Below are 16,906 nucleotides of genomic sequence, written 5' to 3'. Positions count from 1 at the left end.
TACGCATGTTCTCCCATGTAGGGTACTCAAGGCACAGGGCAGGAGAGCCCTGGTCATTGCTGGGAACAGCTTAGGACTATATGACGTCTCACCTCCTCGTCTTCCAGCAGGATAAGGCGCACAATGGTGATGTGAATGGGGTTCCCGATGCTGGGGTCGTGAAACAGTCCAGCCACCTATCCGAGAGGGTGTCAGAGGGGATCAGGCCACAACTAGGATATGGGATATGGAACCCAGTGCCCACCCCAGCCACCCAGGAACAGGCACATCTGACCACACACAAGATCACTCTCAGGTGCACACTAGCTGCTCACATCACTGTGGATGTGTGGGCGCTCTGCCTGCCCATCTCCACACCTGCACTCATACCGCCCCCACCCAGCGGTGACCGACCACCACGCACAAAATCCTTCCAAGTAGCTTCCTAGGGCTCTGGACTGTTCTGAACAATAGCTTGAGATCTGCTTGCAGATACTGACCCCTCCCCCACCCGAGCCTGCCCCCGCCCCCACCCCCCAACAAAGCCAACAGCAGCCCAGAGCACTGATGTCAGCTGCTGCGTAACATGGGCTCCGACGCTTCTCTTTTTATCCTGGGGAAACCAAGCCTTCTCAAGGAGCAGCTATGAATGGATCCTGAGAGCTAAGGTGGAGTCAGGTGCCAACATGGAGCCCCCACCACTCTGCTTTCCTGTCCTTTCTGAGGGTGGCAGTTCTGGAGTGATGAGGGTGGGTATGTTCCTATCTGTCAGAGGCCCCATGGCTACTGACAATGCTCTAAGGGTCTCCCCTAAAGACAGACAGTGTACCAGGGTGCAGAGAACTGAATACCAATAGCCACCAGCCCCTTTAAAACTCCCACAGAAAAGAGGAGGCCAGGTCACAATTGGGGTCAGCTGTCAGGTCCCCAGGGCACAGATGGCAGGTTGGTTGTGACTCCTCACAATACCTAAAGAAAAATAGTATCTAAATAGGAAGGGAGACTTGGGAGGAGTGTGCATGTGTGTAGAGGTCAACCTTGGCTATCACGTCTCAGAAACTATCTTGTTTGTTTAATTGATTTATTATTAGCCTGCCTATATACAATGTGTGCATGTGGGCACTCGTGTAGCATGCACATGTGAGGAGGTCAGAGGCCAACCTCCAGGGGTCTGTGCATTCTCTCCCTCTACCATGGGCTCTGGGGATCAAACGCAGATGCCCAGGTTTTCCAGGCAAGTGCCTTTACCTGCTAAGCTCTCTCAAGCCTCCACCTTGTTTGAGACAGCTTCTTCTTTGACCTGAAGCTCGCTGGTTAGGCTAGGCTGTCTAGCTGGTGAGCCCTGAGGACCTACCCACCTCTGCCTTCCAGCACTGGGGTGACAAGTACTTGTCACCTTATCTGGCCTTTTTAAGTGAGTTGGGGGGGGGGGTTGGAAGCACTTTGCCAGCTGGACTATCTCTTAGGCCCTAGGCATTATTCTTAAGGAAAAGGAGGAATGTTGAGGGTAGATGGCCTTCTGAAGTCAAAAATGAAGATAAAATGATGCCAGGGGCTACCGTCACCCCATATTCAGGCTGGGTGTCAGGCCCTTAGCCACCTACAGGAGAATGTGAAGGCCAACCCCACCTCTTCCCAGTAGAACCTGCTGAGCCCTGAAACAAAACGATCCTTAGTCACCCAACGGATGTTGTGAGAGCCTGTTAAGTCTGGGTAGGTCTCACTGTGCCTAAGTCTGGACCCCTAAGAGACTCTGCTGCTGACTATAGGGAGTCCCAGACAAGCTGCTACCTCTTGCAAGCTGAGCCTGTAAGAGGTGACACTCGGAAGAACAGGACCTCGGGGCTGATAACCCTACCCTGCCCTTCCTCGCCTGTCCTGAGGCCAAGCCCTGTTATTCAGCAATAGCCCCCTACAGCCTGGCCTTCAGTGGCCACCTCCCTGTGCAGACCAGGTTCAGCAAAGAAGCCTGAGTGAGGACCCTGAAGCAGAAGGCCTCAGAGGCCTTTTCTTCCCTAAAGAGCAAGGAGCCAGTGATGGTATCCAAGCCAGGAAAGGCTACCTCAGGACTACACTCGCTCACTCGGACTCACACAGTGGGACTGTGATGTTAGCAGATAGACATCAGCCATGGCTGCAGCCCCTTCTTTTGAGCCCTGGTTTCACAGCTATCCATGCTAGCTGACCTCAGAGGCACTTCCTTTAAGGTGGCAGTGAGTGAGCCCTGGCCTAGGGGACAGACAGAGCAGTACCGAGAGTTTTTCTTCTGAGGGGCTACAAGGGTCAGCCTGGTGGCCTGCAGGTTCCTATCTGCCCTTCAAGGAGGGATCTGGGAAGGAGGCCCTGACCCTACAGTCAGGACTGAGGCAGGAGGATCAGCCACAGTCCCCAATGGGTGGGCCTTTAGAGACCCAGACTACCTTGCGTAGCTCTGTCTTGCCTACCTGGACTTGCTAAGCCCATGCATCCCAGAGCCCCTGTCATTTCAACTTTCAGGTGAGATCAAGAGTAGTGTGTCCAGCCCACCAAGTGTTTCTATCCTCCCCAGCTCATAGACCTGCCCAAGGTCACCAGCTAGAAGACCTTAAATCGAGCAGACATTCCCATCTCTAAGACATGTAGAAGATGTTTCAGGTGGAGCTCTTTTAATGGGGTGTGTCTGTTCTCAGCACTCAGCACAGATCCTGACATAAGGCAGGGAGGGGTTTGTTCAGGGCAGAGCGTGTGAAACAAGCAGACCGCACGCTCTTAGGCAGGCATAGGGCTGGGGTGGCCCAGCCTTCACTCACCCCTCCCGGCAGGGTGGCACAGCATACTGCTCAGCACTCTGGATAGTCTGGGGCCAGGGAGGGGCACTGAAGTGCAGTTCAAGGTCCAAGAAGCCCTACAACCATGTCTACCATGTCCTGTGCCAGAGCACTCTCCTAGGGATCCTGCCGCGCTGTGTTTCTCTCTAGACTTGAGGCCTGGAAACCTCCTTCGTGCTTGGAATCGGACCCTCTGTCTGGAAGCCAGCCTGGCGGCATTTCCACCCAGCTCTCCCTTGGGGTCCCATTTCAAGGCCCCCTCCCAGGCACCCCCACCACCCTTGCAGCAAGCGTAGCAACCTCACCATGTTCATGATCGTCAGCACATAGCTCTCCACCTGTGGCTGCCCGTGGTACTCTACCATCTTGGCATCGGCCACCACCAGGGTCTCCACCCACTTCTCTTTGCTGACTGACCGCTGCTGCCTCCGCTTCTGCTGCCGTTGTTCCCAGCGCTCTCGCCGACGCTCCAGCTCTGGGGACACTGACGGGCACAGATGGAGTGGGTGAGATTCTCCCCTCCTCCCACCCCAGGTACTGAGCTGTAAGGCCCCAATAACACAGGTTAGTTAGTCGGGAGTGGAAGCAGAAAAGAGGCAGGAGGCTCCTCACCAGTATCCCTGCTGGAACTGGCTACGGACAGCCCAGCCACCTGAGGAAGAATGATGGATGGAGTCAGAGACACCGTAAGCAATATGCAGAGAGAGCAGAGGAAGATGAAGTGTCTGTCAAAGTGGGCAAAGGAGGTGAGCAGCAGCAGGAAACACAGTCCAGGGGACCTGTCAAGTCCATGCCACAGGTTAATGAGACATCGAAGGCTATAGTGGCATGTCTGCTCTAATGTTGTGTTCCTCTAATTCAAGGAAGCTGGGCATGAGGGTGTTGAGGGAGGCTTCTAGAAAGGACATGTGTCTGTAGGTCATCCCTAGCCCCAACTCCGTAGGGAGGTACATACCTTGCACCCCACAGGTGCCTGGAGCCCTTGAGTCATCCTGCTGGGTCCGCTGCTCAGAGCCTTGGTGCTTGTAGATCACGTGGGGCTGGGCATGTCCAGTCTGAGCTGGAACTCCATCCAGAGGCTCAATGAAGTAGTCCTCATTGGAGAGCTGGAACACACCTCTCTGGGGAAGATGCGGCAGGGTCACAGAAGAAGGACTGGTACCTGGTTCCCTTTGCACATACTCCAGAGGCCTGGCCTGCCCAGCCAAGCCCCACCTCCCCAACCTGAACCCACCACAGATAGAAAGGGCGGCTCCTCCTGCTGGTCGATTGCTAATTCTTTCCTTGCCATTCTACACAGCCAAAGGCTTCAAAGCAAAGCTCTGGCCCTTACTAGAAGCCTCTTGAAACATCTCCAAGGATTCTGCTCCACCACCACCACCATAACGAGGAGGGAGAAAGAGGTTTGCGTCGGAATCTGACAAGATGACATTTTACACAGTCCCAGACAGACCTCCTGAGTAGGTGGCCCACAGCCAGGCCCTCGGGATGTTTTGCATCTCCTTTGCCAGCCACCATGCCCCCTCCCAGCTGGCTATTACTTCTCATTGACCTCTTCAGCCTCCCTGAGGCAATGAATCACTCCAAAGGCAGCTCTGTCATACCCAAGCTGCACAGTTGCCATGACCACCAAGATATCCTGTTTCTCGGGTCCATAGCTGGCCAGAGAAATGAAGCTGGCAGGAAGTGCTTTGGGCACATCTGCCTGGCACAGAGTTCAGAGAACAGAGGACCATGAGAAGCATCCAGGCAGCCTGCCACTTTTGGAGCAAGCTTGGGACTCCAATAGAGAAGGTGTCACCTCCTTTAGACTTTCCCACTAGCACCAATTAGACCCCTTGGGTCACAGAGAGTTAAGAAGTCCAGAGTACTAGAAAGTACCCCTGCTTTAAGGGACTACAGAGGGGTTTTGAATCAGCCTCCAAAATCCCTGAAAGACTGGTGACCTCAGGCAAGGTCTTCTGGGAGCCTGTTTCTTAATCTACAGAATGGGAAGGAGATCTCTGCCCAGCTGCCAGGCAGGCTCAAAGAGAGGAACTGAACCTGAGAAGCAGGCATGGGCTCCTAAACCAGAATATGTTACTGATAGGCCTCCAAGCCTAGGCATTCCGCAGCTCATAGTGCCTTTTGCTGGTCCCATAGTTTTCACCTGAGCCATTTTGGCCAAGAGCCCTCTGAAAGCCGTGGATGGTTGTTGTGTGTGCACACCCCCAGTCCGGCTATACACCCTAGGGTGCTTGATGTTTCAGAAAGCAGACAGATGCTGCCTGGTGTGGAAGCTCATTTAGTCTTTGGTAGTGGAACCCCACAGGCAATTAGGGCTGCAGCAGTGGCAGAACTGTCTTAGAGGCTGACAGAGGTAGGAAGAGAGAGGTTTCAGGGGATTCCTAATCTGGGCTGCAAGGCTAAAGGCAAGGGGCGCGTGCCTAAGAGAGTCTGCAGAGATTCCGTCATCACCGACACCCCAGAGAAGTAAGCACCCAACGGCTTTCTTGGCCTCTGCAAGCTCTCTTCCATATGAGAGTCTCTGGGACATTTTCAGAAGTTCAAGGATTGGGTCCAAACCTTGACAAAAACCAAGGCCAACTGGCATCTGGCTCACATAAAACTTTCAAACGTTCTGTCCTTCAGAACAAGGAGGTCTGCACTGTCATTTCTGTTTCCCTCGTGAACACAGACGCTGGCAGAGGAAAGGTATATTGACCAAAAAGCCACCAGGCAGAGTCAATGTCATGCCAACCCCAGGCCCTCCCCGACATGGATCCCAGAGAACTCACTAGGCCATCACAGGCGCTGATGGCTGCAAAGCCGCCTTCCAGCTCTGGGTCCTGCACGTCACCAAGCAAATGGCAGGTGGGGACACGGGTTCGGATATGCATGTGTCCTAGGCTGCTGCGACGCCGGATCTCACTCACAAAGCCGGGTGCCAGGAGATAAGGGTTGGTGGTCAAGTTGAAGAGCAGCTCCCGCCCTTGGTACTGCAGCTGGTAGAGAGCGGAGGAGGCCTGGGTGGCAGACACATCTCGCTTGCGCAGTACCCGTGGCCACAGCTCATAGGACAGGAAGGAGCCTCCAGCATCCACCCGCACTGGGTGCACGATATCCAAAGCTGACCGGCCCTTGGTTGTAAGACCTGCAGAGAGAAAGCAGCATTCAGGTCCAAGGCAGACTCAAAGTTCTACACCAGTGGTTCTCAGCTTTCCTAATACTGCAACCCTTGAATTCAGGTTCTCATGTGGTGATGACACCCAACCATAAAGTTATTTTCATTGCTACTTCATAACTGTAATTTTGCTACTGTCATGAATCATAATGTAAACATCTATGTTTTTCAATGGTGTTTGGCGACTCCTGTGAAAGGGTCATTTGACCCCGAAGGGGTTGTAACCCACAGACTGAGAACTACTGTACTAGATGATCACCAGGAAAGAGAGAAGGGGACAGCTAAGAAATGACAGCTGGGGTCAGGATCCCTCCATGGCTAGGCATTGTGAGGCATGCTTGTAATCCCAAGCACTGAGGAGTTTCAAGAGACTGAGACCACGTAGGAAGTAGGAGGGCAGTCCCCACCACATAACAGCACCCTATCTCAGAAGAGCAAAACTAAACCCCTCACTATGCTTCTTACCAGCTTTGCTATTTCATCACTCCATGCCTCAGTTTCTCTGTCTGAATTCCTACAGGAACTTTTTGTAGTTAGTGTTTTTTTTTTCAAGACAGGGTTACTCTATGTAACAGTTCTGGCTGTCCGGGCTGTCCTCAAACACACAGAGAACCACCTGCCTCTGCCTCCCGAGTGCTGGGATTAAAGGTATGAGCCACCACCGCCCGGCTTCTTACAGTGACTTTTAACTCATCTGTCTCCCTGCTTACACCTCAGGAGCCCTCTGTCAACTCATTTTCAGCATGGCAACCAGAAGGACTCACGATCTCACTCTGCTCATAATACTGCAGCTACTCCCATCTGACTTAAAACATAAAATAACCTCACAGCACTGGCCCATGAGGCCCTAGGCAAGGAGACTTCTCCAGTCTCATCTCCACCTACTCCTTACTTCCCTCTCCTGGACCCCCCAGTCCCTTGATGTCCCTCAGCAGGCCAGATGTGTCCCCACCTCAGGATTTTGAACTGTTCTTCCCTCTGTCTTCCATCATCTCTCTTCCCCTCTACTCTGAAGTACCATGTTGTCAGAGCAGCAGTTTTCAAGCCAAACCTGGCCCTCAGTTAGTCCAACAGTCTTCACCTAGAGTCCCACCATCTTGAGTAAAGTGTCAAAAGAGAATGACTCTACCTCCTGTTTATACAAGTGAACAACTGCTATTGCCAGCCCATCGTGAGGACTAACTGTAACTTATGTGTGCCAATAAAAAAAGAAACATGTGGCTATACCAAAATAATACCAGAAACACCAGACATGTTTTAGACCAGATGGAATCCTCTCACTTTGAACTTCAAAGGATCCCCAAGATTGAGATGTAGCAGGCACACTAACCTACCACCACGTAGGTCATGAGCCTTGTCTACAAAAACTGCCATGGTGAGGGACCTTCACCTATCTTGGGGCTTCAGATCAAGAAGTTTGTTTTGTTTTGTTTTGTTTTGTTTTGTTTTGTTTTGTTTTGTTTTGTTTTGTTTTGTTTTGTTTTGTTTTGTTTTGTTTTCCTGTCAGGGACAGATGCTCCCCTTCAAATTGACACTCAAGACCTCTGCCACCTGGACCTGTATTTGCTAACTCTGAACCCTGAACAGCTCTGGGAGTTGTGGTCCTGCAGTTCATGAAACTAATTTGGTCCCACTTTGAAGCTGGATGCCTCTTTAACCTTTTCTGTAACATTTAGACATTATTGTACAAAGTGTAATGTGCCAGCAGAGAGTTAACATTAGTAATTAAGATGAGAACAGGGACTGGGAGGGATGGCTCAGTTGGTAAAGAACTTGGCATGCAAGCACAAGGACCCAAGTTCAATCCCCCAAACCAAGGTTTTGGAAACCAAGTGTGGTGGCCTGTAATCCCAGAACTGGACAGGCGGACAGGAAAACAGGCTTCCTGACCAGCTATTCTAGCCTATCGTTGAGGTCCACACCAAAAAGAGACCATGTCTCAAAGGAGGTGGACAGTAGCCCTTAAGATGACACCCGAGGTTGCCCTCTGACCTCTACACATGTACATACATGCTACACACACACACACACGCACACACACACACATTTTAAAAAATAAAAGAATAAAATAACCTATTTCACTGGGCAGCAGTGGCGCACGCCTTTAATCCCAGCACTTGGGAGGCAAAGGCAGGTGAATCTCTGTGAATTCGAGGCCAGTCTGGTCTACAAAGTGAGTTCCAGGACAGGCTCCATTGAGAAACCCTGTCTCAAAAAAAAAAAAAAAAAAAAATTGTGGGCTGGAGAGAAGACTCAGTTGGTTAGGAGACCACTGCACAACAGTTTGAACTTGAGTTTGGATCCCCAGAACCCACATATGATGCCAGGTGAAGTGGCACATACCTGTAACCCCAACTCTGAGGAAAGGAGTATGAAGACAGGCAGGTCCCTAAGGGCATTGACCAGCCAGACTGGGTGAATGGACAAGCTTTGAGTTCAGTGAAAAGCTCTGTCTCTTAAGGTGGGGAGCAACTGAAGAAAGACAGTAGCCACCTGTGACCTCCACGTGCGTGAATACATAGACAAGTGTACACACATACATTAACGAGTGCACATCCACCACGCACACAGCAAACCTGGTTGCTGAGGACCATGAGCACCGAGTGAAGCAGGGAATGGTCGGTGAATTACAGCCAACAAACTTGATGTCACCTCCTGCATTGTGTCTGTTTCTGACATGGTTCACGCATGACAGCCTCCTTCAAGCCCTTGTTCAAACATCTTTCTGTGAGGTCTCTCTTGGCCATTTGATTTTAGTATTGTGACTCACTGGGTTTCTCTGTCCCCCTTTTCCTGCTTTATTTCCCCCCCCCCCAGCAATGACGATACACCCCATCGCTTAACTTTTTTTTTTATTATGTGTCCCTTTGTTTTCTCTCTCCTTCCAATATCATCACTTCCAAGAAGGTGAGAATCTTCATATTATTTGCTGAAGAAATTTTTTTCAAGTTCTAGAAGTGGTTGGAACTTAGTCGTTTTTTAGGAAATATTTGTTGAATGAATGTGTAGATGAGAATAACAACAGAACCTACATGTAATCAGGGGCTGTTCTGAGGACTGAATGTACTGAGCCACCCTACACACAGCAGTGCCTAGCCCACTGGACTCAGCAGACGTTGTTAGAATTGTTACTAGCCTCGTGGATTAGAAAATGTGTCTTCAGATGCCTGTGGGATGTGCAAGTGTGTACTGGCCTCCCGGGATGGGGAGAAGGACCACCCAGATGGGGCTTTCTGGTGCTTTTCTACTCCTGTCTCAGTGGAGCATCCCTGACTTCTCTCTTGGAAAGAGTCCATGTGAAGCAAGGGCTCCTGAGCTGAAGACTGTCCAAAGACCTCACTCAGCTCAAGCCCTCAGGGTTTGAAAATCACTCTCTGTATCACTCCGTCCTCTTACACTGACCAGAAAGGAAAAAGATTCTTCACATTGTTTATTTGTTTGCTTGTTTATTTATTTCCCAGGCACCCCTTCTCAGAGAAATGTTTGTAAATGCATAAGATATAAGGAAGACCAAGAAAGTCCACTGTATGGAAATACAGCTATCAAGATAACCTTGAAAATGAAGCGCAGAACTGTGTGGTCATTCACCAGATCATTAAGCAAGGTCTAACAATGGTGTAGTGATTTTGAAGCAGTAATGAACATTAAGGTTTATTTCAAAGAATCTGCGTCAGTGAGACAAGAAAACTTATGTGGGGCTGGAGAGAAGGTTCCTTAGTTAAGAGTATATACTGGGCCGGGTGGTGGTGGCGCACACCTTTAATCCCAGCACTCGGGAGGCAGAGCCAGGTGGATCTCTGTGAGTTCAAGGCCAGCCTGGACTACAGAGTGAGTTCCAGGAAAGGCACAAAGCTGCACAGAGAAACCCTGTCTCGAAATACCAAAAAAAAAAAAAAAAAAAAAAGAGTATATACTGCTGTTACAGAGGACCTGGGTTCAGTTCCCAGTACCCAGCAGCTCACAAACATCTGTGATTCCAGTTCCAGGGGATCCAGCACCCTCTTCTGGCCTCTTCAGACTCCTACACACATACTACACACACATACACTTAGCATACACAAATAAAATAAATATTTTGTTGTTGTTATTGTTTTGTTTTTTGTTTTTCCAGACAGGGTTTCTCTGTGTAGCCAGCTGGCTGTCCTAGAACTCACTCTGTAGACCAGGCTGGCCTGTACTCACAGAGATCCACCTGTCTCTGCCTCCCAAGTGCTGGGATTAAAGGCACGAGTTACCACCCCCCAGCTAAATCTTTTTTTTTTTTTTTTTTTTTTGGTTTTTCGAGACAGGGTTTCTCTGTGTAGCTTTGCGCCTTTCCTGGAACTCACTTGGTAGCCCAGGCTGGCCTCGAACTCACAGAGATCCGCCTGGCTCTGCCTCCCGAGTGCTGGGATTAAAGGCGTGCGCCACCACCGCCCGGCTTAAATCTTTTTTTTTTAAGTTAAGAAACAAAAAAACTACTTGTGGAGCTGAGGAAGATAGCTCCGTCAGTAAAGTGCTTGCCCTGCAAACATGAGTTCAGTCCCCGGAAGCCATATAAAAACCCAGGCCACCGGGTGATGCATGCTCGTAATCCCAGAATTGGAGAGGTAGAGGCAGGAGGACCCTTGGGTCTTGCTGGCCAGACAGCCCAGCTAAATTGGTAAGCTCCAGGAAAATGATAAACACCTTCTCAATGGAGGTGAACGGTATTCCTAAAGATGGCACCCAAGGCCATCCTCTGGCCTCCACACTCATGTGGTAATGCTGGAATTCCCTGGTAATGTTCAAAACTAAATATTCACACTCTATAATTTAAATGTGTTGGCCATATTCATAATTAAAGAAAAATATCTTTATGCTAAATATCACTTGAAGTTATAAAAAACTGTAGATGTAATATTTTCCAATCCAGGTTCCTAGCTTCCTGGGACTTGTGGTCCCTTAGGCTGAAGACTCTAGGTTAGGGCACCAAGAATAAGGTGTGTCAGACTACTTTCCAGGTCAGAAAGCAAACAAGAGCTCAGAGTGGTAAAGTGGGCTATAACCACACACTGAGAGTGAGAAAATTGAGACCTGACCCCATTTCCCAAATGGCTTCTCAGTAACATCACATCAGAAGTCTGTGTTCCCCACCGTCAATACAAAGAAATTTGATGAGATACATTTCCTAGAAGTTAATAACTAGGCTTCAAAAGAAATCTCAGAGGGCTGAGGGTACGGCTTGGATGGTATAGTGATGAGCAGCATATATATGAAGACCTTTGGCAATCACTAACTTTGCCAAAACTTGTCCTGGTGACATACATAGATCCCAGCATTTGGGAAGGGAAGGAATGAGGATTGGAAATCCAAGGTCATCCTTAGCTACATAAGAAGGTTGAGTCCAGACTAGATTATTTAAGACTCTCAAAACAACAATAACAGAACAAAAACAAAACAAATCCTCTTGTGCACACCTGCCTACATTGGTGCTCTGGGTCCCTGCTCTTGTCCTCCAGCCCTACCCCTCTCTGAAGTGCCTGAACTCCAGGCACAGCGAGGAAACTTACTGCTCTGATTCACTGAGGTTTCATCCAGTCCAGGTACTACTCCTTAGATATCTGGCTGTTCATAGCAGTGACCCCTCAGGTCCACAGAAATATTCTGGTTCAAGTGTCCTGCAGATATATTCTGAACTCTCTTTGCTACCACCTGCCAAGTTGGCACAGTCAAGTCTACTCAGAGGCTTGACTGTGGCCTTGTTACAGAACCAAATCCTCCCTCTGTCTGCTGCCAGAACTCATGCAGGGTGCCCCTCACATGCCAGTGGTGTGCCTCTGCTCAAGACACTGCCCTCCAGGCTTCTGGGAGTCCGGTGCCTGTGGTATGACGCCTTGCACAGCCTTGGTGCAGTGGGAAGGAGCTTGGACCTGCCTAGGCTCAGTGTGCTGGGCTCTGCTGACTCCCCATGGGAGTCCTCGATTTGGGGGATGCGGGGTGGCTTGGGAAAGAGGGCTGAAGGGGTGGGAGGAGGGAGGAGGGGGGAATCTGTGGATGGTATGTGGAATGAGTAGAAAATTTCTTAATAAAGAAAAAAAAAAGACACTGCCCTCTGCCCATGGCTGCCCTGCTAGCAAGTGCCTTCTCTGAGAGTCATGGGACGAGTGACCTGGGAAGAACTGCTGTGTAGCTCTGAGCAAGTATTTCCAATCAATGAACTTCAGGGGTGGTAAGTGCAAAGAGTTCCCAGACTTCCTGGACAAGACTTTCTTAAAAACAAATTCCCAGGCCCCATCCCAGACTCACTGAATCAGCATCTCCAAGAAAGAGGATGAGGAAGCTTCATTTTTTTTTTTTTTTTTTTTTTTTTTTTTAGCAAAAGCCTCAGGGAACTGGACTCTGAGGAAGTGTGGAAATCTCCCACTGGGAGTGAACTTAGCTAACTGACCAGTTACCTACAGAGCTTTGAAAAGCTACAGGCACCTAGGACCTAACCCACAGACTGCTATTCTGTAAGTCTTAGGCTCCAGAGTCCCAAGATGCATATACTGTGTAATCATATCTTTCCAGGGGTTCTTTTGGGAGATAGCATGCTTACTACCCTGGCGTCCTAATAAGAGTATTTTGAGACTACCACCCCTTGACCAGAGACTATAGGCCTGTTTCTATTTATTGGCACAGATATTGAAAAAAAAAATTAGTCAATTTCCAGTGTTTAAGAATTATATGATCTTTACACAAAAATTTCAATTCCCACTTTTCCTTGAAATCTTGTCATCTACACACATCAGACCTAAATTTCCACCTGTCAAAAGTGGCTGGAGGAAAGCCGGAAGTCCTCTTTGGAGGACCTGTGTTCCCCATCGGTCTCTGTCCCCACTGCTTACTACTGTTCCCAGTACTGAGGCTGAGTATACATAGGTTGCCTGTTAGCCACCATCACTCAATAAAAAACTTCATCTCTAACCAAACTGAGAAAAGCAATAAACAGGCTAAGAATCCATTGTTCCTTTAAAAAAAAAAAAGTCTCTCCACCAGCCTTGTTTGCTCATTACTGTTATGAAATGCCGGGTTCACAGTACCTGGTGTATTCATAGTGCCCTCGGCTACTAGCCGTTTGGGATCATTTGGGGTTCCAAAGTCCAGGGAAATGCAAAAAAAAAAAAAAAAAAAAAAAAAAAAAACCACTCAAAATAGAGAGGTTGGCACAAGGCATCCACAGCCCCCCTTACCGCATGCGTATGTGCCCACCCTGGCCCAGTATAGAGAACGTCCAAGCAAAGGAAGGAGACACCGCTTGCTTAGACTGGGATTGGCTAGGATGAGATCTTCATCAGAGACAGCCCATTGAAAACCTCAGGTCCTCAACCTTGCTCGGCAAGCATCTTATGAGAGCCATCTCTCCAACCTTAAATCATCTTAAAGATAAGCACGATGAACTGAAAGATAAGTAATTCTCAGTAATGCCTTCCCTACAGGAAGACCCAGGTAAAGACTTTGGTGGCCAAAAACCATCAGCACCTAGTGGCCGTGAGACATAATTGCAGGTTCAAATACATTCACCAACGTGGACCTACAGGGAAAGCAGATCATCAGAGCTGAAATTCCCTTGAAATAGCAGCTGGCACCAGCTGACAGGGTGCCGGTGGCTCATGGCCAAGTGTTCTGCCAGGTCAGAAGGTCTGCTGCCTTGATGGGACTGAGCACCTGCCACACCACACACACTCCGGTGATAAAGACTCTTCATATCACTCCTAGGTGACAACTCTCACGTCAGGGATTCTGCCAGAGAAATGCCAACCTTGGACTAACCCTCACCTCCCTATCAAGAACCTAAATTACAATCCAGCCCTTCAAATGACCCGGAGCACCACAGCACATAGACACCGGGGCTTGCAAAGCAATGCAGAGGGAAATACGGCCTGTGTGAGGGAATGGGGCAGTCAGGACTGAGCCTGGCACCCCGGGAGTCCATGAAGAAAAAAAAAAAAAAAGATAGTATACATTTTTCTAAAAGTGAGCCTAGGACATGCTCTTTGAGGTACCATTCAGTGGCAAGAGTCCAGGCTTAGAAAAAAAAAAAAGAGAGAGACAAAGAGGTTCACAGCCTCAGAGTCAGAGATCCTGAGAGCAGAAACAGCAGGGCCCCACACTACAGATCTAGAGGGATTCCAGAGACACACACTCAGCCCTGGTGGGGTCCCCAGATTAGTGAAGGGAGGGTGCCTGGCCTGCTGGTACCCCAGGCAACAAGTCCAAATAGCAGGACTCACCAAAGCATCCTGAAATCCAATGGAGTCTGTCTAGAAGAGTAATAAAGATAATGGCCACGGCATGGCAGTTACTGCCCAGCAGTAAGCAACTGACCTTCACTATTTCGGTCCTCATAAAAATCCTAAAAGGCGCACCTCTCCCTGACCGCACACACTTCCCAAGAGCCTGTTTCTGCCCTCTCTTTCCACCGCCCTCACTAGCAGTTCACACTAGTCTTTGAACCTGTTTCCTCACAGAAGAGGTTTTTATGCGTGTCAGCTTTCTTGCAGGTTTACTAAGAGATGGTGAGAAATAAGAATGAGTAAGAGTAAGGCTGGGTCCTAGTAGGTGCTCACTAAATGATTTTACACACACACACACACACACACACACACACACACACACACACACACACCGCACACCGCCTTCCTGAAGGTTACTGTTAGATCAACCCTAAAACAGTGCTCTCCCAGCCATTACGCTCAGTGGTTTAAATGTTCCTGACTTTCGGGGCCCACAGATACAGTATCTGCACCAGGAAGGCAAGTAGCCTAACCCCGCCCAGGGCAGATTTTCCTCGAGGTCACTCCTGCCCGCTCCATATTGGTCCAGTCCATCCAGAGTTCATCCATCCCTCCAATCCATCTACCTGGCAATACCCTTGAATCCCTCACCTGCAGATACATTCCCTAATACTTGACCAGCCCCCAGCCGACCTGGAGCTACCTAAGCACAAAGCCTGGGGTCTCTCACATCCCTGACTCGCATATTCCCAGGCGGGCTGCTCCGGACTCTCCAGAAGCGCGCTGCAACGCAGGTCGCAGCCAAACAAGAGCCTGGACGCTCGCCAGAGGCTCGTCTGAGGCCGGCCGGGCGGGCGGGGCTGGGAGAGTTAACCCAGGGCGGAGGAAGAAGCTCCGGCTCCCCATTCTCCTCCCTGTGCCTTCAACACTTGGGGGAGGGGGAGGCAGGAAATGCAAGGGCGGTGGGGACTCGGACCCCCGCGCCGCCAAGCTGGGAGGCGCGGCGACGCAACCCAGCAGACCTGCGACTTGGCGCGGTCCCCGACAGTGTCCTAGCCAGCTTGCTTTCCAGGAGAGTCACCCAAAGCAGAGGGTGACAAACAAGAGTCCTTCAGGATTCGTCCAGCCCCATCCGAGGAGCGCTCTCTACGGAGAGGTGCGCGCATCGCTGCACGCGCGGCTGGGAAGCTGGAGCCCGAAGAGTGCAAGCTCGCTCCAGGAGAAAGTCCCGGACGCCAACTGAGGCGCAGACTGAGGGATGGCTCCCGGTGGGTACAGCTTCGCTAATCTGCCTACCCGACCCTGGCCCGTTAGTAATCCTAGGAGGAGCCCATCCAGCACAGGGTGCACAGAGAAGCGATTGGGGATGCGGGGAGGGTGGCAGGGTCAGGCGGGTCCCAGAGGCTCAGCCACCCACCTGATGCAGGTCCCGGGACGTCGGACGCCAGAGCGCACAGGATCAAGAGGAGACTCGTACCACCGCGCATGGCCAGCCAGAGTGGGGTGTCCGCGGGACGACCCCTAGCGCACGCCTTCGTCTGTCGCCTTTGCGTCCTAGCCGGGGCCGGGGTCCGACTCAGGACCGCCTGGCCGCATGCAGCTCCCAAGGTCCAGGTCCCGACTCTGGCCGGCTGGCAGCTGCACTCGCTCCTCCGGCAACAAAGACTGCAAGGACCGCCCCCTCGGCCAGCTGCCGAGGCAAAGAAAGAGAGCGAGAAGCGGAGAAAGAAAGAAAGAAAAGGAAGGAGGGAGGGGGAGCAGGGCGCCCACCCCCGCCCCGCCCGGCGAGCTCCTACCCCCGCCCCCGCCGGCCTCGCCCCGCCCCCGCAGGGCCTCTGAGCCCTGCGGGCTGGCCACCTCTTGCTGGGCCGAGTAGGGGACCGCACCCGCAGTCCCCACCCCACCAACTCAGGCTCCCGACCGCCTGCAGGGCTGCAGGCGTCCCCTGGTGGTGGAGCAGGCCCAGGCCGCCTGTACCCTGCGAGGTCCCCCAAAGAATCTGGAGTTCCTGCAGTTTCTGCCTTGTCACTAATCTGTGCTTCAGGAGACACCCTTGGGTATGCTTCCCAGGACAGGCAGGCCTGCCCTTCTGAAAAGGGAACCTGGAAACCTCCCAAGGGACCGAGATCGCACAGTGAGAAGGCAGGGCCTGGGGGTTCTAGATTTGGGTCCAAAGTCAACTCAGAGAGGCCTAGGCCCTCATAGACTGGGCAGCAGTTTCCCACTCAAGGTAAAGGCCACTGATTCCTTGTCCGGACGCTTTCCCGTGTCGTTCCCCTAGAATCAGCACGGAGTTCAGCCAACAGCCAGGAGACTCTGGTGGGTCAAGACAGTACCCACAGACTTTCAGAAGGGGCTCTGGGAACGGAGGCCAGCCAACCCTGCCTCCTGTCCCCCAGACCAGACCATCTCAGACGCCTGCCTTCTGTCCTTGGGCCCCACCCCCCACCCCTGCTCTGGCTTCTATGTCCCCCTTAGCCTATATACTTCCAGGAGCAGACTCAGGAGAAGGAACACACACACACACACACACACACACACACACACACACACACACACACACCTTTACTTCCTGCCTTCACTAAGCCTGGTTTTTCCCTGAGAGTGATGGACTTGATGGACTTGTATGGTCCTGCTTCTCCCCTTGGCCACTTTTGGTGTAGCCCACCAAGGTGCACAGCTGTTTTGCAGTCTCTCTGACGACGTCTAAGAGCTCACTT

At 51.1% G+C, this 16,906-nt stretch overlaps 1 protein-coding gene across 2 annotated transcripts in view; it reads right to left on the bottom strand.

The window, feature by feature from the left end:
* Adamts7 (ADAM metallopeptidase with thrombospondin type 1 motif 7) overlaps window positions 1-15,733 on the bottom strand; it is a 46,132-nt gene extending 30,399 nt beyond the window's left edge. For both annotated transcript variants that reach the window (XM_042281415.2, XM_042281417.2), the window contains exons 1-5: window positions 15,604-15,733; window positions 5,564-5,919; window positions 3,742-3,907; window positions 3,092-3,270; window positions 93-176 (exon numbers count right to left, since the gene is read on the bottom strand). In XM_042281415.2, the coding sequence (XP_042137349.2) occupies window positions 93-176; window positions 3,092-3,270; window positions 3,742-3,907; window positions 5,564-5,919; window positions 15,604-15,673 (855 nt within the window). In that variant the 5' untranslated portion in view covers window positions 15,674-15,733. The remainder of the gene's footprint in view (window positions 1-92; window positions 177-3,091; window positions 3,271-3,741; window positions 3,908-5,563; window positions 5,920-15,603) is intronic.
* Window positions 15,734-16,906: the final 1,173 nt, after the last annotated feature.

The sequence above is a fragment of the Peromyscus maniculatus genome, chromosome 7, assembly GCF_049852395.1.
Source record: "Peromyscus maniculatus bairdii isolate BWxNUB_F1_BW_parent chromosome 7, HU_Pman_BW_mat_3.1, whole genome shotgun sequence".
Taxonomy (NCBI): Eukaryota; Metazoa; Chordata; class Mammalia; order Rodentia; family Cricetidae; genus Peromyscus; species Peromyscus maniculatus.
Note: the sequence above shows the minus strand (reverse complement) of the source record. Positions and strands in the feature narration are given on the sequence as shown.